The 22393-nt window shown below is 51.6% G+C and overlaps 1 protein-coding gene across 2 annotated transcripts in view; it reads right to left on the bottom strand.

The window, feature by feature from the left end:
- The window catches only part of NUP210 (nucleoporin 210), a 95538-nt gene that overhangs the window by 35788 nt on the left and 37357 nt on the right, over positions 1 to 22393 (bottom strand). For both annotated transcript variants that reach the window (XM_084766765.1, XM_084766766.1), the window contains exons 8-18: positions 22154 to 22222; positions 20476 to 20582; positions 19532 to 19672; positions 18215 to 18352; positions 16064 to 16219; positions 15031 to 15229; positions 10801 to 10946; positions 8273 to 8494; positions 6877 to 7050; positions 1305 to 1497; positions 484 to 590 (exon numbers count right to left, since the gene is read on the bottom strand). In XM_084766765.1, the coding sequence (XP_084622891.1) occupies positions 484 to 590; positions 1305 to 1497; positions 6877 to 7050; positions 8273 to 8494; positions 10801 to 10946; positions 15031 to 15229; positions 16064 to 16219; positions 18215 to 18352; positions 19532 to 19672; positions 20476 to 20582; positions 22154 to 22222 (1652 nt within the window). The remainder of the gene's footprint in view (positions 1 to 483; positions 591 to 1304; positions 1498 to 6876; positions 7051 to 8272; positions 8495 to 10800; positions 10947 to 15030; positions 15230 to 16063; positions 16220 to 18214; positions 18353 to 19531; positions 19673 to 20475; positions 20583 to 22153; positions 22223 to 22393) is intronic.

The following is a 22393-nucleotide window of genomic DNA, read 5'->3' as shown; positions in this document are numbered from 1 at the left end:
AGCTCCAAGTGGAGAGCCCAGCGAGGCCACTCAAAAGCTAGCAGGCTCCTAGAAGAGGTAAAAATAGAACGGAGTGAAGACATGTGGAACAGGGACAGGTGACTATCTGCCTTCAGCAGGCCACCTCCTGCCAAATGGGGCCAGCTTCCTCTCAGCATCTGGGCTACTTAGGGGGCAAACCCCCACTTTCCCTGCCCACAAGTGTCTACAGCCTCCACACTATTTCAATAGCAGCTAGGAGGTGGTCTGACAGGATGGGTATCATCCAGACAGGACCACTCTTGGGGGACCATTCAAATCCCTCAATGTATCCATGGCCCCTCCTCACCCCCCCCCCACCCCCACAAAGCAGAGATGTTGGGGGAGGGGAGAAGAAATCAACCAGCTAGTGATTCCCCAGCAAGGGAGGTCAGAATCTACATAAAACCAAGAGACCTCCTGGTCTTGCCCATGGCCCCGCCCACTGTGTCCTCTGGGAGATACCTGCTGTTCCACTCTGGCTGCGCTCAGGTGGGACTGCTGGTAGCCAGTCGCGGTGGCAGAGATGGCTGTGGTTCCTGACGCCTCGTGAACTGACACTGCCTGCAGACCTGAGGGCACAGATGGGAAACAGATGCTGGTCACAAGCCCCTTGGTTACCTTGGGGCTACCTTCTCCTGCTGCTGCTGCCGATTCAGTTTCGTTGTTTAGAAACAGGTAACTGGGTTTAGGGAGACTATTAGTCCTGTAAAGGTTAACAGGCCCAAAACAATTGCTGAGGCAACAATGGGCTGCTGAGGAAGTTTGTCGCTGCCACAGCACAGCAAGAGACTTGGGACTGGATCTGTGTCCTAAGACCCTGGGTCCTACCTCACATGCCTATATGGGATTAAAGGGACACAGTGGAGCTGGGTGTACTGGTATAGGCCTGGGATCTCAGCATTCAAGAGACAGGAAAACCTCAAGTTCGAGACTGCATAGGAAGACTTTGTCTCAAAACAAAACAAACAAACAACAACAACAAAAAAAACCAGTAGCCAGCTGTGGTGGCATGTACTTAATCCCAGCACTCAAGAATCAAGTGAACCTCTGAGTTTGAGATCAGCTGGTCTATATAGTGAGTTCTGGGCCATCCAGTGCGACAGTGAGACTATCTCAAAAGAAGGGGGGTGGTGCATGGTACATGAGCGCTCTCTGCAGCCCACGCTCCAGCGCTGAATGCAGGGAAGCCTCAGACACCTGCGGTCCTAGGCATTAACTTAGAGCAGATCTTCCTGGGCGTTTAAGGCTTCCCCCGTCCTCTCCGCCCAGGCCCTCTGGCTCACCATGTAGCTTCTTTTGGCCATTGCCATCATCCTGAAATACCAGCTGCATAGGCTGCTCGGGCTCAATGCTGGCCAGCTGCGGCCGGGAGGACTCCCACCGGATGCTCAGAGAGCTGAAGTTATCGAATCGCCAGCCCTGTTGGTCATAGGCACCCAGGTCTAGCAGGGGGTTGCGGTGACTGGATACCGGAACCTAAAAGAAACGACAATCAGATGCAGGTGGCTACGCCCAGGCCTCTCACACTCCTGTCCACCACAGGTATGCCATGAAGCAAGTGGATTCCCTAGTGGGCTCAGACAGTCCCAGTGAAGGGGTGGAGATGGACCACAAACCAATGCTCAGGAATTCCACCACTAAAGTGCCCAAAGCCCTGCTCAAAATGGCTCGTGCTTGCCCATGGGTGATAAAGATTCCCTTTTCCCCTAACAAAATGACACAAAGAGTGTATGGCAATGGCAAGGAGGCAGCCAAGGAGAGGCAGAAGCATCTCCCGAAGCCTGGACCAACCCTTGGCTCCAGCTCTTCCTACCCAGGATGACACAAAGGTCTCCATCTTTAGCTGTTCCAGGCTGGGTAGGAAGCAGAACCCATCGCTGGGACTTACTTTTTAAAAAGATTTTATTTTTAGATTTATGTATTTTATGTGTACTGGCGTTTGGCCTGAATGTACATATGTATGCCTCATGCCTGCAGAGGCCAGAAGAGGGCACCAGATCCCTCGTGACCCACTATGTGGGTGCTGGGAATTGAACCTAGTCCTCTATAAGAGCAACAGTATTAACCATTGAGCCATCTCTCTAGCCCCAGGACTTCCTTTTAAATGTGAATCCTGCACTGTTGCTTTGGAGAGACAAATTCACACTGTGATTCACACTGAAGTAGCGGGACAGGATGGGCTCCAGTGTAGTTTGCAGATGAACTAATCTACTCAGGCACCACCCAGAAGGAAGGACTGTCCCCTCCCACCTCAGGGTAACTATCACTGAGTCTGGTGAGTGAGATGTGACAAGTGATTTGTGACAATTCTGGAGGACCCTTTGAGGCCTAAGCACATCTCTCTGCACGATGGCTCCTCGTGATGGACACACGGAGACTCTTGCGGCACATGGGCAAAAGCAGAGCTTGCATTCCATAGTTAAGATGTGGGGCTACAGGGGTGAGGGTCGTTACTGTAGCACGGCCATCCTGACTGAGGTTCCCACCAAGCTCCCTGCCTCCACCTCCAGGATCCCTCTGTAACCTCTGGTAGCTCTCCTGGTTCCAGGCAACTCCTGACCAAGCGTGTGGCAACTCAGAAGGTGCCCCTTCATGCCAGCAGCTCAGCTCTTCACCTGGGCACATCAAGTGTTTTAACTGTGCAGGACACAAGCTGGGGAGCAGAACATGGGCAGGGGCTGCAGAGATCTGTTCCCCAGACATCTCGCCCTTTCTCCCAACCTCTGGTAGAAAATCAGTGCTTTCCCAGGAAAGACATCAGCTCTTTGCAAGCATGCCTGCAGGCCGACTGGAACTTTCCCACTTTACAAAACGAAAAGCCGTGGCTCAGCCGCTTTACAGGACTTGCTCACAGTTGCATAGGCTTAAGGCAGAATATGGAAGGTTGGATTCTCCAAGGACTTCCTATGACTTTGGTTTCTCTTTAGGCACCAGCCTAGCCCAATCCTAGATGAATTAGTCCCTCGTACACAAGCAGCACCCAAGCTTGGTGAGAGTAACATTGGCCGGCCGGCCTGGAGGACCTAGTCTGACTGCCTGGAGGACCTAGTCTGACTGCAGTGTGCCATTCCCGCCAGTGGACTCCATTCTGCTATCTCACCTTGTCAATAATTTACTCTGCAAACCCGTCCTAGGTGGCCTTTGGATTTGGAGAGCTATAAAATTAAATTGATACTGCACCCAGATGCACCTCAGGGATATATCTTCTTCAAGGTCCCCTAATGAGACCATAAATCGCAAGGGGCCACGCCTGAATGGCTGGCTCATGGCTCAGGAGCGCAAGGGCTGATGGATCACATGGCAGTTCTGTGTCCAAGGCCCATTACTTCTTGCTGACACCAACAACACGTAGTCCATTCTGAGTCAGGCTCCGAAGTCACGCCGTTACCTTTCAATCCATAGCAGCTCTGCGCTACCCCAATCTGGCTGCAGAAAGACCAGAACCCCTTGCAGCTCCTCGCCAGTGCTTAAAGACAGGGAAGACACACCAACTTCTGGTTTGGCTTTTACCCTGCGGCAGCTCAGTGGCACAGACTGCCCAACACGAAGGCCCCTGCGCTCCAGGCCAGCACCCACTCCCCATGCTCTTGCTGTTTTAGTGTGTCTCTCAGTCTATAAGAGGGTGCCTCCCAGAGGGACTTAGCCACAGTGTGCTCCTGGTTTGCTCACTTGCCCAAGGTTGTCTGCTGAGCTCTTGGGAGAAGCCAGGCTCTGTTCTGGTGACTGGTGGAGACTAAACTAGACAATCAAAGTCTATAGTGATAGGTCACCGTGGAGGTACTTGGGAGCGAGGGAAGTGGGAGGGCAATCAGGTGTGCTGAAGCCAAAGACAAAGGAGAATCTGGATAAAGAAATGAGGGAGGGCAGGGCAGGGGCAGTGGGGGTGGGGGGGTGGGACATGGGGCCAGGCCCAGGGCTCAGCCTATCTAAGCCCCAAGCTCTGATAGCAGGAGAGGGGGATGACAAGGCATTCAAGCATGAGAGGCATAGAGCCACTGGTAAGAGTAGCCGGGGACCAGAGAAGCAGGGCCCCACAGGCCACTGTAAGCCTCAGGCGGGGTTTAAGCAGAAACCCCAGACTGTATAATGGCTGTTCTCTGAACTCTGCATCCCAGTCACATGACCCACTATCACTGGCCTCCGTCACTACCAATGGCTGTCTCCCGCAACAGGTGGGGCTTGAAAACTAGCCAATGAGTGCTGAGCTCATAGTGGAACTTCTGCACTGACTCTTGTTCCTTACTTCTGGCAGGGGACCCAGCAGGCAGATGTTTCCTGAGGATCCAAACTTAGCACAATGCTGTTCCCTCTACCACGGACAATTGCACAAAGCAGATGTGAATTAAAAGGTAAACCTTGCAGACAAACCAGGCAGAGAGAGAGAGAGAGAGAGAGAGAGGTGGGCTGTCACGCATGTGTGGTAGCTAAAATGATCTCACAGAAGCAGAGTAGAGCGGGCGTCACTAGAGGCTGGGAAGAGAGGGGAGGAGCAGGAAGATGGGAAACAGCACGGAACACAGGGAGCAGTAAGCTCTGGGGTTCGGGAGTACCCAGTGGGGCAACCAGGTACCAGAATAATACATACATAAAGAACGGCAAGGAAACAGTCTGAAGCCTCCCAACACAATGGAACCATCAATGCTTGAGAGGGAGGGCTCCATGTCATGATTTGAGGGCTCACATACATACACGCATGGAATTAACCACAGTGCAGGCTGTAACGTGCAATAATGTGGCAATAAAGAGCTTAAAAGCCTGGAAGCAGGCAGCAAGTTCCAGATTTCATCTCAACAGGTCTCCAAGTCAAGACGGAGAAATCTTTCCCTGAGCACCCCAATCTAAGGCCAGAAAAAGACGATCACTCACTCTGCAGCAGACACTGTGGGGGCGCGCGTGTGCGCGCGCGCGCACACACACACACACACACACACACACATACACAACCTCTTACTCCACACCACCCTTACTGGCCCAAGTGGGGCGAGTGGAGGAGATAAGTGCAGGTCTGTGGAGTGTTTATTCTCAGCTCTGGTGACAAGCAAGGGCCAGAGAAGGCAGAACCACCCCACAGATCACACCACAGCAGCAGGGGAAACAGCTGTGCTTGACTCCAACAGGAGAGATGAAGGTTTGGCCCTCAAGCCCCAGGCATTTCAGCTGTGCAGCTCCCCTAACCAAGCTTTGAACAGATGGGTGTGGATGAAAGCTGTCCTTCACCCACCAGGGGACAGCACCTGCCCCACAGCTGGAAAGGCTGTGGACACACTCAGTATCAGAAGGGCCATTCAGGTGTGCAGGAGGCCTGGGTGCACAGACGTGAGCAGTACCTACTCTGAGATGGTTTCAGGGGAACACAGACCCTAGGAGGGGTTGCTGCATTTGGAGATGGATAAAGCTGGTTCTGCATCTTTGACTCAGGCCACCTCAAAGATGGCTTTGGGGATGGGTAAAGGAGACTAAGAGGGGAAATTGCCAAGCCACCAAGTGAACAGGAAGGATACTGGAGCTCATGGCCTGACGCCAGAGTTGTTGCTCTCGCTGCCTTGCCTCCCTGGGGCTTTCCTCTGACTCTGCTAGGCTGGCTCTCCTTGTCCTGCTCCCCCTGCTACCCCTCCGTGGCCCTCCTCCCTGCCTGGCAGTACTGGCTCCGCCCAGCTGAATTCCCTGTAGCATTCCTGCACTGGCCCTCTTGTCTCCTGGTGCCCCCTCACCCTCCTGGTGCCCCCTCACCCTCCTGGTGCTGAGGGGACAGGAGGACCTGCTGGACAGGTATGTGCTGGAGGGAATGGGGGATGACGCCTTTCCTCCATTCAGGGCTGAGGCTACTTTCTCCTACATCCCTGAGCAGGATACATTCTGGGCCCTGGGCTGTGGCGCTCCAGAGCTGAGGACTGGATGGGTCCCGGCTTCTGGGGAAGGCAACCTGTAGGTCTGACCCCCATAGGTGCTGTTTGAAGGCCCCAGGGACTTTCTTCCCCTCTTGACACTCACTTTGGAATCCCTTGCCCCATGACTAAGCAATGCTTGCAGACACCCCTTCTCCTCACGGCTTCCAATGCCACTGACCACACACAAAGACAACACCCCATGGGAACAGATGAAACCACAGAACACTCCACAAGGACTCTCCAGCCCCTCACGTGCCCAGCAGAGGGCAACAGCGAGCCCAGAATCAGAAGTGGCTGAGAGGAATTGCATCTTGCCAGGCCCCTGCAGAAGCTCCTGGATTTAGGATGAGGTCACACTCCAAAGAACCCATCATGAGCTAACGGGCCACTCCATACACAGCCTACTGTGTCACCCCACACTAACAGACCATTCCATACACAGCCCAATGTGCCACTCCGCTCACCCAGTCTGACCCACATGTGCAATGACATCAGCTGACAATACACAAAGACTGCACGCTGATGTAGGGCTGACTACCCATAAGCCATATATATGGACTCCAGAGCTCCTCAGAGCATCAGTTTCCCCTGTGGTGGTGACGCTGACTGTGGAACTGTGTCTGGTTCACTGTGCACAACATTAAGAGAAGATGAACTACCTGGGATTACTAGCCTGGGAAAAGATCAAAACTCCAAACAGACTTCTAACAAGCAGTGCCACCTTCCTAACCCTATAAAGTAGAAAATCAGTATGTCTCTGTAGGCCCAGGACCAGCTATGCCCCTGGACTCTCCCACCTCTATAGGCCCTAGAGTCTCCCACACAAGGAACAATTGGAAACACGCAAGCACAGCTTTGGCTGTTGAGATCCAGGTGCTAGCACGTGGAGTCCCAGCTCCCAGAACATCAAGGCCACAGATGCAGGAGGCTAACGTCTCCCCCCTCCCCACGGAGTGGCCACACTTACCACCTGCTTATTCTGCTGCAGCAGTGGACAGGACAGGTCCAGCTGCGGGAGGGCATAGACGGGCCTGAGAGTGAGCCTGGAAGGCGGGGCACAGATGGACTTCACCACAGTGGGCTCCACAGCAGGGAAGGGGTTAGAGAGGCTTGGCCGGTTCCCCACAGACAGGGCGATGACCTAGAGGGGCAGGAGGAACAGTCAGACACCTGAGCGCACCCCCCTCCTCTACAGGATGGTGATAACGCCTGTACTGCCCCAAGTACCATTTACAGACACCTCAGAGAAGAGGCAGGTCTGGAGATGCCTCAGGTTCCCCAGGACACCCCCCCCTCCAAAACAAAAAACAAAAAACAAAAACAAAACCCACAGCTGAATCTGGTCCTGGAGATTTGAAAGAGGAGTCTGTGCTGATTTCATACACATCAAGGTGAGGCACTGATGCGAGAATCCGTACACTAAAGGTTAAGGGACCTCACTGTGAAAGCATAGGTCAGAAAAGGGACCATGCAGGACAAAGCCCAGTGGAGTCCAGAGCCACAGTCAGAACCACCCCACTCCATGCCTGCTTGCTCCTGAGGCAGGGGAGAGGCCACACTCACCACCTGCAAGTGCCATGCAACAGCACAGGGGCGGAGCTAGAGTGAGGCCTCTCAAGTCAAGTGCAGCCCCTGGCTTTATGTGCAACACAGCTAACAGCTGCACCAGAGGGAGCGAGCAGCCCCGGACTCCTCACTGACGGACGACTGCTGGGACAGACAGAGCAGTCTGCTCTGAGATGGGAGGAGGGAGGCACCTCCTGACTTTCAGCAGGCTGTCTGCTCATGACACCACAAGTCAGGGAGCCCAGAGGCCTGGGAGTGTGTAAGGCCTTAAATGGGACCTTGCCTGGAGTCAAACTTCTATAGGCTGTGACAAGAGTTCCAATGACCCAGTCAAGCCAAGATAATTCACTGCCACTCTGTCTTGTTATTTATTTCGTAGTATGCATTTATTGTTCTTTTTTTTTTTAAGATTTGTTTATTTTATGTGTATGGGTTAAGGCCTGCAGGTATGTGCACCAAATGCCCGGTGCCATGGAACTGGAGTCACATACAGTTGAACCCGGGTCCTCTAGAGGAGGAGCCAGTGCTCTTCCAGCCTTTCTTGCTCTTAATATTGTCCTACACTTCCACTAGCACCTCTGGTGGGGTCTTCCTCCACGCCCTGCTTTCACCAAGGCGGTCAGCTTTGGATTGCTGACGTCAGAGGGCTCAGTCAGGGTGTGGCATGAGCACCTTCAGTGGACTCTGTGGTCTCTTCGCTAGCAGACATGCAGGCACCACTCTCTTTCCAGTTTATGGATCTGCCTGCTTTCCCTCCCTATTAGGCAAGGTGGAACTAAGGGCAGCTGTCCACTCACCTGCTCACCCAAGGCCTGGCAGGTCACAAGGACCCAATGCTGCTGGTAATTTCGGGAGGCTGGAGGACCCAAGAGAGCCAGGCTGATGCTGCCCGTGTCTTCAGAAGTGACATTCCGGAAGAATTTGGAAGGTTCTAGGACCCATGGTCTGGGGCCTCCTTCGAACAGCATCTCTTTTGAGGAGCCCAGGGTTACCACAGCAACAGAAGAGGGATCCACAGCCTGGAGACAGAAGGGGAAGGCTTAGCATTGCACTGAGAGCAGGGGGCCAGGCAACGCCAGGCAGGCAGAAGTCGGGTCACCCTCCTGCTTGAGTGGGCAAGCCTCTTTAAAATCCAGTCTCCACGTGGGCAGCACACACAGGGTTGCCATGAATTAGGGGTTTGGGAAGAATTAGGCAGTCACTGGAGCAAGCAGAATACTGGAATACTGGGCACGGTGGGACAGAGTTTAATTCCACCGTTCAAGAGGCAGGGCCAGAAGCAGGTGGGTTTCAAGGATGGCCTGGTCTACATAGTAAGTTCTAGGCCAGCCAGGGGTACATAAAAAGACCTTGTCTCAGAAAAAAGTAAAATAAAATAAAAAAGTAAAACCCAGGAAATTCCTACCTGAAATCTATCCTAACACAGACTAATTGGGAGAGAAACAACTTGGTGGACAAAAACATGCTCTTCATGGTCATTCCTCACAGCTAAGAGCCTGCTGGTAGCCACTGACAGCCATAAAGAGGCTTCTGAGAAGCCATGATGCTCCTCACACATGTCCTGAGACAGTACCGGCCAAATGTTGAATGCAGGACACAACACTAAACTCATTCAACCCCACCACACAGCTATCATCAGCATCATCGTATGTTATGAGCATTTTACCTGCATATATATTTATATACCACTTGTGAATTCTGGGAATCGAACCTGGGTCCTCTGGAAGAACATCCAGAGCTTTAACCACTGAGCCATCTCTCCAGCTCCCACCCACATATGCGTACACACACACACACACACACACACACACACACACACACACACACACACACACACACACACACGGTTTTGTTTTGTTTTGTTTTTTAAACAGAAACCAGCCAGTGTGGAGTTATAGGCCTGTAATCCCTGCTATTTAGGAAGCAAAGGTAGGAGCAGTTTGAGCTTAAGGCTGGCCTGGGCTACGTAGCAAACCCATTTCAAAACAAAAATAAAAAGGGTTGAGGATTTTGTCACGTGCTTTCCTGGCACGCCCAAGGCTTGCTCTTCGGTGCAGAATGCTGGTGGGGCGTGGGGCATAAGACAGCTCTCACGGGAAGCATAGCTGTAGGCAGGGAAAGCACGGGCTTCAAGTGGTCCTGCCAGATCACTGCCCTTCGTGCTCCGCAGCTCTCCTCGCTTTCCTTTTGTTTTCCTGTCATTTGGATCGTTCTCTTCTCTTTTTAAAAACTGATTGATGATTGGTTGATTGAATGGTTGTATATGAGGGCTCTGTCTGCATGAATGCCAGCAGGCCAGAAGAGGGCATCAGATCACATTATAGATGGCTGTGAGATGCCAAGTGTTTGCTGGAGATTGAATTCAGAAACCTCTGGAAGAGCAGCCTGTGCTCCTAACTGCTGAGCCATCTCTTTAGCCCCGTGTTTTCTTTTCTTTTTTCTTTTTCTTTCCTTTTTTATTTTATTTTTTTATTTTTTGAGACAGGTCTCACTACTGACACCTGGCATGGAACCCAAGCTCCTCCTGCCTCAGGCACCTGAGTGCTGGGCTTACAGGTGTACATCACCACACCTGGATTTATGGCTTTATCTTCACCAGCGTACAGAGGCACCTGGCACGAGTATCTGGGCCTGCTTTGTACTTGGCAAAGAACAGTGCCCAGCACACTGCCGGTTCTCAACATTCACTGAAGCAAACAGTGAGTCGGTAAGTAAGACGATGAGACCCTCAAGGTCTCCAGCAAGCAAAGGGAAAGCGCCCAGAGCTTTTGGCAGAAAGCTCCCATCTGTTCTTACAGACTAGGGTGGCTGAGGTGCTGAGGGACTCGGGGCCTGCCCACAGGCACCAATCACTGCACTTGGGATCTGTTCTAGTTTGCTTTCTATTGCTGTGATAAACACCATGACCAAAATCAAGTTGGAGAGGGAAGGGTTTACTTGGCTTACAGGTCCCAGTCCCAGTCCATCATGAAGGGAAGTCAGGGTAGGAACCCGGAGTCAGGAACTGAAGCAGAGACCTTGGAGACCAACCTTTCTGCAGTGTGCTCACTCTGCTTTTTATACAACCTAGGACTACCCATACCAATATTCCCCAAAGTACCCCACTGACTTGCATATAAACCTATCTATCTGGGGCATTTCCCTAACTGAGCTTCCTTCTTTCTACATGGCCCTAGCTCGTTGTCAAGTTGGCAAAACAAAATAAAACAAAACAAACACGAGCACAGGATCTACAGAGGGAGGCCACCCTCACCCACCCTCCGGGAACATTCAAGAGAAGGTCAGGACAGGACAGGACAGACGACAAAGGGCAGGCACAACGCACCTTGAGGGGCAGATAGGCAGCGAGAGTGATCTTCGCATCCAAGTGCACATGGCCATGAGTGTAGCTCACAAGCAGTGTGGTGGACCCCTGGGCATCAGCTCTCACCTTGACCCCACTGCAGTGCTCAGGCCCCGGCAGCAGCCTCCCTGCACCAAAACATCCCAGATGTTAACGTGAACTTGTTCTTCCAGGGAAAGACATGGCAGGCCATGGGCCCTTTTTCATTCTAGACTTTGCATACACTTGATTTTGTTATGATTTAGATCTCCCAGGGGCTATAGTTGTACCTCAGTGCTAAAACGGTTGCCTAGCACAAAAAAGGCTCTGGGTACCATCCCCAGCACCACAAAAACCAACCAACCAAAAGCAAATTAAAGTATAATCCATACACAGAGAGCTGGTATGCATACAACTGGCAGTGGCTTCCCATCTCTCCCATGTGCACATCCAGGTCAAGAGACAGCCAGCCCAGCCTCCCCTAGAGGCCCCTTCTGGTCTCCAACCCCCTCCCCATCTCCATCAGAACAGCCTCACTGTGCTGCCAAATTAAGAGGGGTGGGGAGTGTGGGCTGCGTTGGTCAGCCGTGCCCACCCCAGAGTCCTCAGACTCTTCGTGGTCAGGCAGCCTGTCCTTTATTTCTGCACGCTGTTGTCCTGTGGGGATGAATACACACCAGGACTTCCTCACGACAGCATGAACACTCCAGGTGCTTCCAGCTTGGGCTGTGTTACACAGTTACCAATGTGGACCCCAGCATTTCTTCTGGCTGTGTCCAGAGGAAGGGGACCAGTGGCAGGCAGGCATGCGTGTGTGCAGTGAAGTGTCTCTCCCAGTGTGCCTGCTAGCAGCTGCTTTTCGTCTGTGTAATCATTTTCTGTCAAATTTTAACTAAGTTTACAAGAAATGTATTAATGTCGTGGCAGGTTTGCTTTTGTCAGCTTGATACAAATGAGTTGCTCTGGGAAGAGGGAAACTCACTTAAGAAACTGCCTCCACCAGGTTGGCCTGAGGCCAAGTCGAGCAAGTCTGTCGGGGCATTTTCTTGGTTAGTTACTGATGTAGGAGGGCCCAGCCCACTGTGAGTGGTACCAAGCCTGAGCAAGTGTCCCGGGCTGTATAAGAAAGTAGGCTGAGCAAGCCGGTAAGTTAGCATGGCCTCTGCTTTGGTTGCCGCCTCCAGGTTCCTCCCCTGGCTTCCCTCAATGACGGACTGTAAATTGTAAGCCACATAAGCCCTTTCCTTCCCCAGGCTGCTTTTGGTCATAGTATTTATCACAGCAACAGAAAACCAAACTAGAACAAATCTGAATTATGATGAAGTACACAACATATAAACTTCTCAAATCAAGGAAGCGGGGTAGGGCAGTCGCGGTGGCGCAGGCTTTTAATCCCTGCAGTCTGGAGGCAGAGGCAGCAGGCAGATCTCTGAGTTCAAGGTCAGCCTGCTCTACATAGTGACTTCTAGGCTGTTCAGAGATTAATAGTGAGACCTGGTCTTTTTTTAAAAAATCCACCTCAATTTTCTTACGTACTGTCACATGTCACAGGCCACAGGGTTGTACAGGTCCCATCACCAGCTGCCACTCAGGCCCTTTGAGTTGCAAAGCTAAAATGTCTAGTGTTAACCTCTCCATCCTGGCACCCACTATTCCGTCTCTATGAGCTTGTCTGCTGTAAGCAACTCACTTAAGTGGAAGTACGTAGCACTTATCCTCCTGACCCGGCTTAGTCCACGTGCCACAATGTCCTCAGGCCTTCTCAGTGAGGCACCACATCAGAGCGTCCTTCCTTCCTAGAACAGAACCTGCCCTGTGCCCACTCCTCTCCTAATGGGCTCCTGAGCTGCCGGCACATGTGAATACTGCTGCTATAGGCTGACAAAAGACGTCTTTGCATTTGCACTTTCAGTAACCTTAGGTCTGTCTAGAAATGGACATCCTGAGTCATGCGATGATTCCGTTTATGGTTTCCAAGAGCCCATCATACTGTTTTCCACAGTATCTGCCTTTAATATCCTCCAATAGAGCATCAATTCCTGTTTCCTCACAACCTAATGTTTTCTGTTGCTGTAATAGTAGTTGCCCCAACGAGTATACTTTTTTTTTAAAGATTTATTTATTATGTATACAATATGATCAGATCACATTATAGATGGCTGCGAGCCACCATGTGGTTGCTGGGAATTGAACTCAGGACCTCTGGAAGAGCAGGTAGTGCTCTTAACCACTGAGCCATCTCTCCAGCCCCCGAGTGTACTTTTTGTTGTGTTTCTTCTCTGAGATTTATTTTTTTAACTGTATGAGTGGAATGTGCATACACGGAGGTGATGCCGATGGAGGCCAGAAGAGGGCACTGGATCCCCCAGAACTGGAGTGATGTGGGTACTGGGAAACAAATGTTGGTCCTCTAAAAGAGCAGCATGTGCTCTTAACCACTGAGCCAGCTCTCTAGCCCTTTCCTGGTGGTTTTGCTTTGAATTTCTGTGATGACTGATGACGGTGGGCATCTCTTCCTACAGGAGTGACTACCACATGTAACATTCACAGAAATAACTGCTCAAGTCCTTTGTGCTTTATTCAGTCATGTATCTGTTTTATTGTTGACGCACAGACATTCTTTACATATTCAAGATCTTAACCTCTTACTAGGAAATGATCGACAAATACTTGCCCCACTCCATAGTTATTTTTGCCCAATAGGGAACCTAATACAGTCACTTCCTCAAAGTCCTGTTACACGTACCCTGGATTGGAGGGGTAGACAGTACTAACTTATCCTGAGCACTCTATCTGACCCACGGCTCGTGTGTGCGTTAGGGTGGCCCTCACACATATATCTGTGCTCCTTCTGCGGAGTCCCAGAGATTCCCATGGGCACCTGTGTGCTCTGACCCAGAGTGAAAGTTCTAAGATAAATCCTACACCCTGTACAATGAGGGAGATCCCAGCACTAAGGAAATTTTTGACCACATAGGATTTGTTTTGGCTGCTGACTTCTTTAAAAAATCCTTGGGATGTTGAGAGGGAGGTCTACCTGCAGCCCTCATGGGATGCAGGGGCTCTTGCACCTGTTCCCTGTAATGCATGGACAACCAAGGCTAGGAGAGGTTGAACAGTAAGTGAAGGAAGTGCCAGTAAGTGAAGAGGCATATCAGCCCTGGGACTGTTGAATTACTTGTGTACTAGCCCCTAATGACAGAGTGGAGCCCTACAGACGCCCTGTGGGATGGGCATGGGGCCAGTACAGGGGCGGTCCATCTCTGGCTGTTAGCCGTCCCTCTCCCTCAATGCCACTTCTTCCATCCACAATAGCTAACATGTGGAAACACTGGAGTTTCCAAGGCTGCCGGCCAGTGACTTTGCTTGGGCACTTTTCAGAGACATCCTCCTACTCTGTGCAGCTCTGGATGCCATCATAACCCCAGGGGACACACAGCTACCTGGGAAGCATCTGTGCCATTAGAGACTCACACCCCTCTCGGCCTCTAGACTTGAGCCCTCTGTGATGGAATAGTCCTGACATTCTAGGCTCACCATGTGACAGGCCCTGGCAGAACGCCCACCTTTGGCACATGGCACACCCACTCAATGAACGCTGTCCCTGTTCTCGCCAACACCCTGCCCACAACCTGCAAATCTGCGCTAATCCTCACCCTGCCTGGATCTATACCTCTGAGAGGTCACAGCTCACAGAACTGGAGCTGCAGCTCTGTGCTCCGTCTCTGCATAGGCCACATGTGGCCATAAGCAACTAAGCTGTGCCAGAGTCTTCACTGGACACATGGCCCACCAGCAGCTCCTCCTGTTATAGGTATACAGTCTAAATGAGGTCAGCCAGGCAAACTGCTTGCCCCACACATACAGGCTGACACTGTCACAGTCACCACCAATTCTACCCCAAGACGGGGGAGGCTGAGAAGGATGTACTCAAGGGTGGCCTGGGCCTATCACAGGCATTATGACTGAACTGATCAAAACCTCATGTATACATTATAGTCCGAGCACCTGTTGCATTTCAAACACTGAAATATGACTGTGAATAGGAGATTCCACTCATGCTTGGAAGAGACACAGAGCATAGAGATGGTTTGTCAAAGGTAACAGGCAGATAATAGGCAGGTTTCAGAATAGACAAAAACACGGCCCCAGGGCCATCGCTCATGTTGTGCCCCGCCCCCATACCCACAGAGAACACACACCATTCGAGACCCCATTCTGCTAATGGTTTACCTGGCAACGGCTGGAACACACCCTGGTTCTCCACCTCCACCACCAGGTCAAAGTGGGAGCAGTCGCTTAGGGTGACCACCTCATTGGCCCCACCAGGCATGAAGCCACTGATTGTCAGGGGCAACTCCAGGGTGTGACCCACTCGAGCCTCCACCTGGCACGGGGCAAACTCCATGCTGCTGGGCTCAATCACATACACCTAGAGGAAGAGAGGAGGCCCGGGCCCATCAGCCTCCACAGGCAGAAGGCTCGCTGGGCTGCTGGTCCTTACGAAGTACTACAGCGGGTGGGACAAGGCCACTGTCTGGGAAGGGAGGGGTGGCAGCAAGGATTCTCTCCCTGCCCTCTCCTCCCCATAAGAAAGGCAATCCCAGTCTCCCTCAGCTGACTGGCAATGAAGCACAGCTGGGGGGAACCCCCCACCATGTTCCATGTAGCCATGCGGTCAGTCCTAACTGAGACACACGCTGCCTCCTGACCTTTGATGAAATGTGTCCCAGTTACAGAGGAGGAAGGGACTGGGGCAAGGGACTCACAACTGATGCCAACATGGGCCAGTCGCACTTCCTCTGTCAGGCCTGGCAGATACACCTGCATCTATGTAACTGACCTATGCTCAGCATATGTGTGCGGATCCCACTAAAGACCCACATCCCAATAACGTAAGAACGGCAAGAAGGGGAGCTCAGCTGTAGGGAGCAACTCCGCCTGCTAACCAGTCAGGATCCCATTCCAGAACCAGTAACAGGCACCTGAACTTGCACCTTAACCGGGAGCAAGGGGAAGAGGAGCCTGCTGGGAGCCGGGAAGCCCTCGTCCTCTGCTGTGCCACTGTCTGGTGTGCAGTACTCTGTCCATCCTTCTTCTGGGGCCTGACTCCTTGGGGGTCAGAGCTGGGCTGCGCCCATCAATCCCCCACATAGCACAACGACTGAGGAATAAGAGCTCTGAACAAGGCCTGAGGGCTAGGTGAGAGGGACCCACTGGAGCCGCTGCCTGAGCCTCTCCACCAGATGTCCTGTCCCCATCGTACCTTCATCTCACCAACATGGAGAGGGTTCTGAACATCATGGGCCTGGATCACACTGAGTCCAGTGTCACTGCCTGTGGTCATGACACCCTTGACGGTGACTGTGGCAACCATGGAGCTCGACGAAGACCAGCTGAAGTTCCCACTGCCCCCATGGGCCTACAGAGAAAATGATCATGGGATGTGTCAGCCTCTTGCCCCTCCCTGCCTAGGAAATACAGGGTTGAGGCAAGTGTGCTCTCTCGCACTCTCTCGCGCGCTCTCTCTCTCTCTCTCTCTCTCTCTCTCTCTCTCTCTCTCTCCCACTCGTTCACTTGTTATCACACAAATAAGCTCAACTATTCAAATTCTAGGTGTTAGCTGCCTAAACACACACACACACACACACACACACACACACACACACACACACACACGTCTGCTCACAAATCCCTACTGCCACACATTCACACACCTGTTCACGCTCACCTTCTGCATAAGTCTCCTTACACTCAGTCACATTTGACTCCTACATTCATACTCACATTCACACTGTAAACCGACCTCTCTCTCTCATGGGCTCACACTCACGTTAACATACCACATACACAAATTTTCATACACTGAAAATTACACCTACCTACACAGGCAAAGTCCTGCCCATGGAAAAATGTGGCATGGGCCCACACTTCCTCAGGGGTGACCTTTTGGCCCTAACTTTCTCCATCCTATCTCATTTTCAATCCTCCTATTCTAGGGACCTTGGGGACTGACACACAAGTATACAGCTATGACAGTGTCACCTCCCACAGCTCAGAGCTGGGCAGAAACCACCCTGATCATGGAGCCACCTGCATAATCCTGCTCTGGGGCTGATAGGAGCACACCCGGCACACAGCTCTGCCTGCTCCTAACCATCTTCAGGGAAAGAATGAAGGCACTCTTCAAGGTCAGGGATCAGTCTATAACCCTGAGTCAAGACATACTTTAGTATGCAGCTGCCAGCGCAGACAGGACACCTGTCATTGTTTCTGCAAGCGGACCACAGGAGTGATGGGACCAGGCTGACGGCTGAGGCTTGAGTCCTAGCCAAGGGCAGTCCCTGACGACCACCACCATGTGGAATTGGGAGCATCGAGGGGCACTAATGCCAGGCATGTGGTAGGGAGGGTGGTGTTTCCACTTGATTTCAGTTTTTCCTATAATTATATTTACATTGCTTTCAAGAATAGTATCTTTTAGAAAAAAAGACTGCTAAGCAGAACTCAGGCCTAGATTCCATTTCTGTGTTTCAGTTACTGCCCTTGATTGCTCTCTGTGGCTGTGACAAACACCAGGACCAAAAGCAGCTTGGGGAAGAAAGGACTGACTTCATGCTACACTTCCAGGTACAGTCCATCACTGAGGGAAGTCAGGGCAGGAACTCAAGCAAGGCAGGAAACTGGAAGCAGGGGTTGATGCAGAGGCAGGGAAAGTGCTGCTTACTTACTTGCTACCCTGGCTAACTCTTTTCTTTTTCCTCTCTATTTACTTGTTTGTTTGTTTGTTTGTTTTGAGACAGGATCTCTCTATGCAGCCCTGGTTGTCTTGGAACTCCTTATATAGACCAGACTGGCCTTGACTTCTCAGAGATCCGCCTACCTCTGCTTCCTGAGTGTGGGGTTAGAGGAGGTGCCCCACTGTGCTCTACTCAGTTTGCTTCCTTATGCACCTCAGGACTACCTGCCCAGTGGCTCAGTCATCAATCAAGAAAATGTACCAAAGCCTCACTCACAGGCCAATCTGGTTACCTCTTCTCATATGACCCCAACCTAACTTGACAAAAAAAACAAAACAAACAAACAAAACTAACTGGGACAGTTACTACGGGACTTTTTATCTTGTTGGTTCCACTGCTAGGATAGACGCCTCAGAAATCATAAAAATCATAGGTTTGCCTCTTCTAAAACTGTCTTTTACCTGTTGAGAATAAAACTGAAGACAAGAGGATAGCCAGAGGTGGCATATGCCTGTCTCAGCACTACACAGATGGAGACAGCGGGTGAGTTCATTCTAAGCCAATCTAGTCAGACCTACATAGTTTAGATCCTGTCATGAAAAAAAAACCAAAAAAAAAAAAAAAAAAAAAACCAGCCATTGTCAAGAAAATACCCCCAAAGAAAGCATCTCACCTACCTTTATGGTATACTGATAGGCTCCTGTCTTTGGTTGCCATGGAAATGTCAGGATGCTGGGATAGAGTGTGATGGGGATATGAATGTCCACTTCTTGCTGGTTCCACACAGGTACCTGAAGCACATGGACCCCTCCATCCTATAAGAATGAGATTGCTGCATGTTACCATGACAACCACATTATCACATGTTATTTTCCTGTCACTCAGACCCTGCCCCTCCCTGAGGACCAAGCCAAAAAGGTAGCTTTGTGCACCTGAGAATATGGACAAAACCCAGCAGGCTTGGTCAAGGTGGCTTGCTATAGACCTTTAATGGCCATTTGTGTAACTTCCATTGGAGGCCTTGGGTATCCCTCACAGGATGGATGAGGCTGTCCCTACTTTGTAGATAAGGAAACTAAATCCTGGAGCATCTCACCCCAAACCCAGAGCTGTAGTGCAGGTGATGATGCGTCACCACTGTCTGGGGCACAGGCCTTTCCCGTCTTTCCACATGCTATCCCTCACAGGTCTGGAAGGCTTGCGTGAGACAGGGGAACACCTTCAACACTGTGCCAACTGGTAAGATACTGCTCCCCACTAGGGATGAGAGGTCTTTCAGCACAAGACAAAAACAAAAGCTGGAGGACTCAAGCAGGCAAAACAGTTAATGGGGTGCCGGTGGGCCTCCTAGCCCCCAAACAAATTCTGTCCTTCATCTTAGAAGACGCAGACCACTTCTATAGGGATGGGTGTAGGGTGGTGGAAGAGGAAGCCTGTGGCAACAGGAGGATCCCCTCGCCCACAGGTTCTGGACAGTCAAGGGCATCTGGAGCTCAAGCCCAAAGCAATAAAGTCTATATCTATGGTGGTTTGAATGGAAATGGCCCCTGTAGGCTCATAGGGAGAGGCACTGTTACAAGGTGTGGCCTTGTGGGAGGAGACGTGTCACTAGGGGTGGGCTCTGAGGCTTCAAATGCTCGAGCCAGGCCCAGTGACACTCTCTGTCCCAGCTGCCTGAGGATCTGGCTGTAGAAGCCTCAGCTACTTCTCCAGCATGACCATGTCTGCCTGTGTGCTACCACACTGCCCACCACGACAGTAACGGACTAATCCTCTGAAACTGTGAGCCAGCCCCAGTTAAATACTTTCCTATGTAAGAGTTGCCATGGTCATGGTGTCTCTTCACAGCAATAGAAACCCTAACTAAGACAGTCTCCTCGGGTACTAGAGGAGTGGCAGCGGGTGGTGGGTCCTGGGGCCAAAGTACCTTCCAATTGACATTTCCACCCTCAGAGTTGAGTTATGGGCGCCCAGAGCCTAGGACATCAGCTCACCTGGTCCACCACAGAGGTGAGGGTTGCACTGATAGTCGTCTGGCCACTCTGGATTGCTCTGACGTGATGGTAAGACCCGTTCTGGGAAGACGACAGGACCTCAAAAAACTCAGCAGGAAGCACAGCTTCGATTCGAATGTTCTAGAAAGGCAAACGGTGGGTAAGGGGAGCTTATTTAAAAAAGCGACTGTGACATCAAGTGACGGCAAGAGCTCCAAAACGGCAGCTGGGCCAGGCTGAGAGAGCCTTTGTGGCCCCAACGCCTCTCAAACAAAGCAGGCAGAAGGAAAGAGGCTTCAGGGCTCTGACTTCTCCCCACACAGCACAGTCAGGCTCCAAGACCCAGCACTGCCATTCTAGCTGGGTGTGTGATGCTCAGGGCAGCTGGTAGCTGACTGTCACTCTCCCAGGTGTGGGAGTTGCAAGAAGGAACCAGTGAACATAAAAGAGAACTGAGTTCCCTAAAACCGGCTTCAAACATGGCAGCCTTGGTCACCTGAGAGCTTCTAGAAGACAGAGGGTATACCTGACACCTGATTCTTTCCAAAGCAAAATGGACTGTCAGCCTCAGGGACCCCATGTAAGGAACAGGAGGCCAGTGCTCAGAGAGAAAACCACTCCCAACACACACACACACACACACACACACACACACACACACACACACACACACTCACACTCACCCTCACACTCACCCTCCTCTCTCCCCCACCCCCAGGCCCTGTTGCCTGGGTATCTACCCCCAAACCCTGCATGAGGAGATAATGCAAACTCACAACCTAACAGGGTCTTGAAGTGCTTCAGGGGTCCCATGACATTATCTCCACGGCCCTAGGAGTATGGCAGGAAGCTTTGGTCTGCCTAGGTGTGGACCCTGTGGCTTTGGCTGCTCTTGATCTCACATGATCCCCACCACCACCATCAGAACCTCAGCAGGCACTCACATCAGATAGGTAGACCTTGTTGCTGGACCTATCAAACACTTCGATGGTGATTGCATATAGACGTCCAGTCTCAAGCACCCATCTGTCACCAGGGTGGACTGTGAACCCTAGAACAGGAAGTAGGGGTTCAGCATGCAGGTCACAAGGATGGCAGGGCTGAGGCCAAGCACTTACACACACACTTACCCATGTAGAAGGGCCCAGAACGTTCACCAGGCCCTTCCTTGGACAAGGCCGGGATGAGGGGGATATATGGAATATGGAGCCTGATGGCCATCATTATCCCTGACCTAGAGAACCACACCTGATCTTTCTGATTCCTGGCCCCAACACTGAACATACCCACTCTAAACACTCATAGACTCATCATGGACTCATCAGAATCTGACCCTCAGCAGAGTTAAGCTCTGAGGCTGACTTCCCAGTATGTTTGAGGCTTCAGTGGCCTTACCTCATCTAGATTCTGAATCCTCAGCTGGTCCAGCCATTGGCCAATACAAGTCCAGCCCAAGGCCACACTGGTGGTCCACTACAGACCATGGCAGTCTAGACTCTGAGGCTGAAGCTTGTGTACCTGTGGTGGTGCTGTGTCTCGCCTGTAGCCAAAAGAGGTCTAAGCTCTCAGGCATGGCAGGTCTAGCCTGAAGCTAGAACAGGTTTTGGATCCCAGGCTAAAGCATTTGAGAGCTCTGGACAAGGTGTCTGGACCTGGGCTCTGAGGGTCCTGAGCTAGCCCTGTTCCCACACAGGATGCCACACTCACTACTTCTATTCCCAGGGTGCCGTTTGCTTTCTCATCTCCATAACTCCAGCTAAGCCAGCCACGCTACCAAGGCGCCCTTCCCAGCACAGAAGTTGTCGGACACAGCACCTGTCTTACAGGAAACCTCCAGAAGACTCTCATCTGCCCCGGTGTTGACTCCCACCATGTTCTTGCCGCCTGTTTGTACCAGCCTTTTCTGTGAAGCTAAGTCTAATCATAGGCCAATCAGGCAAAGGATGCTGCTGAGACACAAAGCGTCACCCTCTCTGGCGTTGCTGCTTGTCAACTGGCTACTGCACCACAAGAAGCTCTTCCCTGACAAGAGGATCTTAAGGTTGACCACTGCTCTCTGGACTGAACTCTGGCAGCGTGGTCCACAGGTGAGTTGCGTCAGACCCCAGGAAATGCCGCCTCGGTGACTCCCATGGCTCGCACATCCCAAGGGTCTCAGTGCTTCCTATCACTGCAGCTCCCAGATCTGCCTGGGACTCAGAGTCTTTTCCTGCTACAGGCGGTTCCCTCCTCTCTCTGATGCCTCCTTCTACCCTGCTGAGGCACTGCCAAGTGTCATGTCAACCTAAAGATGCTCAGTAACTTGGCTAAGCACAGGGTCCCCAACCTTGACAGGTCCATAGCCACAGTCAGGTCTGCATGATGCTGGGGCTGAGGACTGATGGGGTTGAGCCTGGCAGACAGAGGATGTGACCGGTGTGAGAGCTGCCGTACCTCTTCAGTTCTGTGGGTTTGCTCTTGCTTGCTGGTGCCAGGAATTGAACTCAGGGCCATTCTCCCATTAGCTAAGAAATATACTGCTGCTGAAGTGAACCTCAGCTCTTACTTTTACTTTTTGATTTCCTGAATTGATGGGAGTCACAAGCAATCAATGTCTAAGAAACCCCAGAGGGCCACACTTACCTAGGTACCCAGCTTCTACCACATAGATGGTGCTGTTGGGCAGCCTGGAAGCTCCTTGCATGCGGATACCTGAATTCTTAATTAAGGTACAAAACATAAGGTACAAAAATGTAAGCAGCTGCGGCTCCTGCCTGACTCATATGGCTTGAGTATCATGCAGACATCATGTGCACAGAGGTGGGTGAAGAACTCCTGGCTTAGGCCACTTAGAGCAAAGATGCTGGTGAGTCAAGACCCTTA

This window comes from Acomys minous, assembly GCF_964271855.1.
Source record: "Acomys minous genome assembly, chromosome: 17".
NCBI lineage: Eukaryota > Metazoa > Chordata > Mammalia > Rodentia > Muridae > Acomys > Acomys minous.
This window is presented reverse-complemented; position numbering and strand designations above follow the sequence as displayed.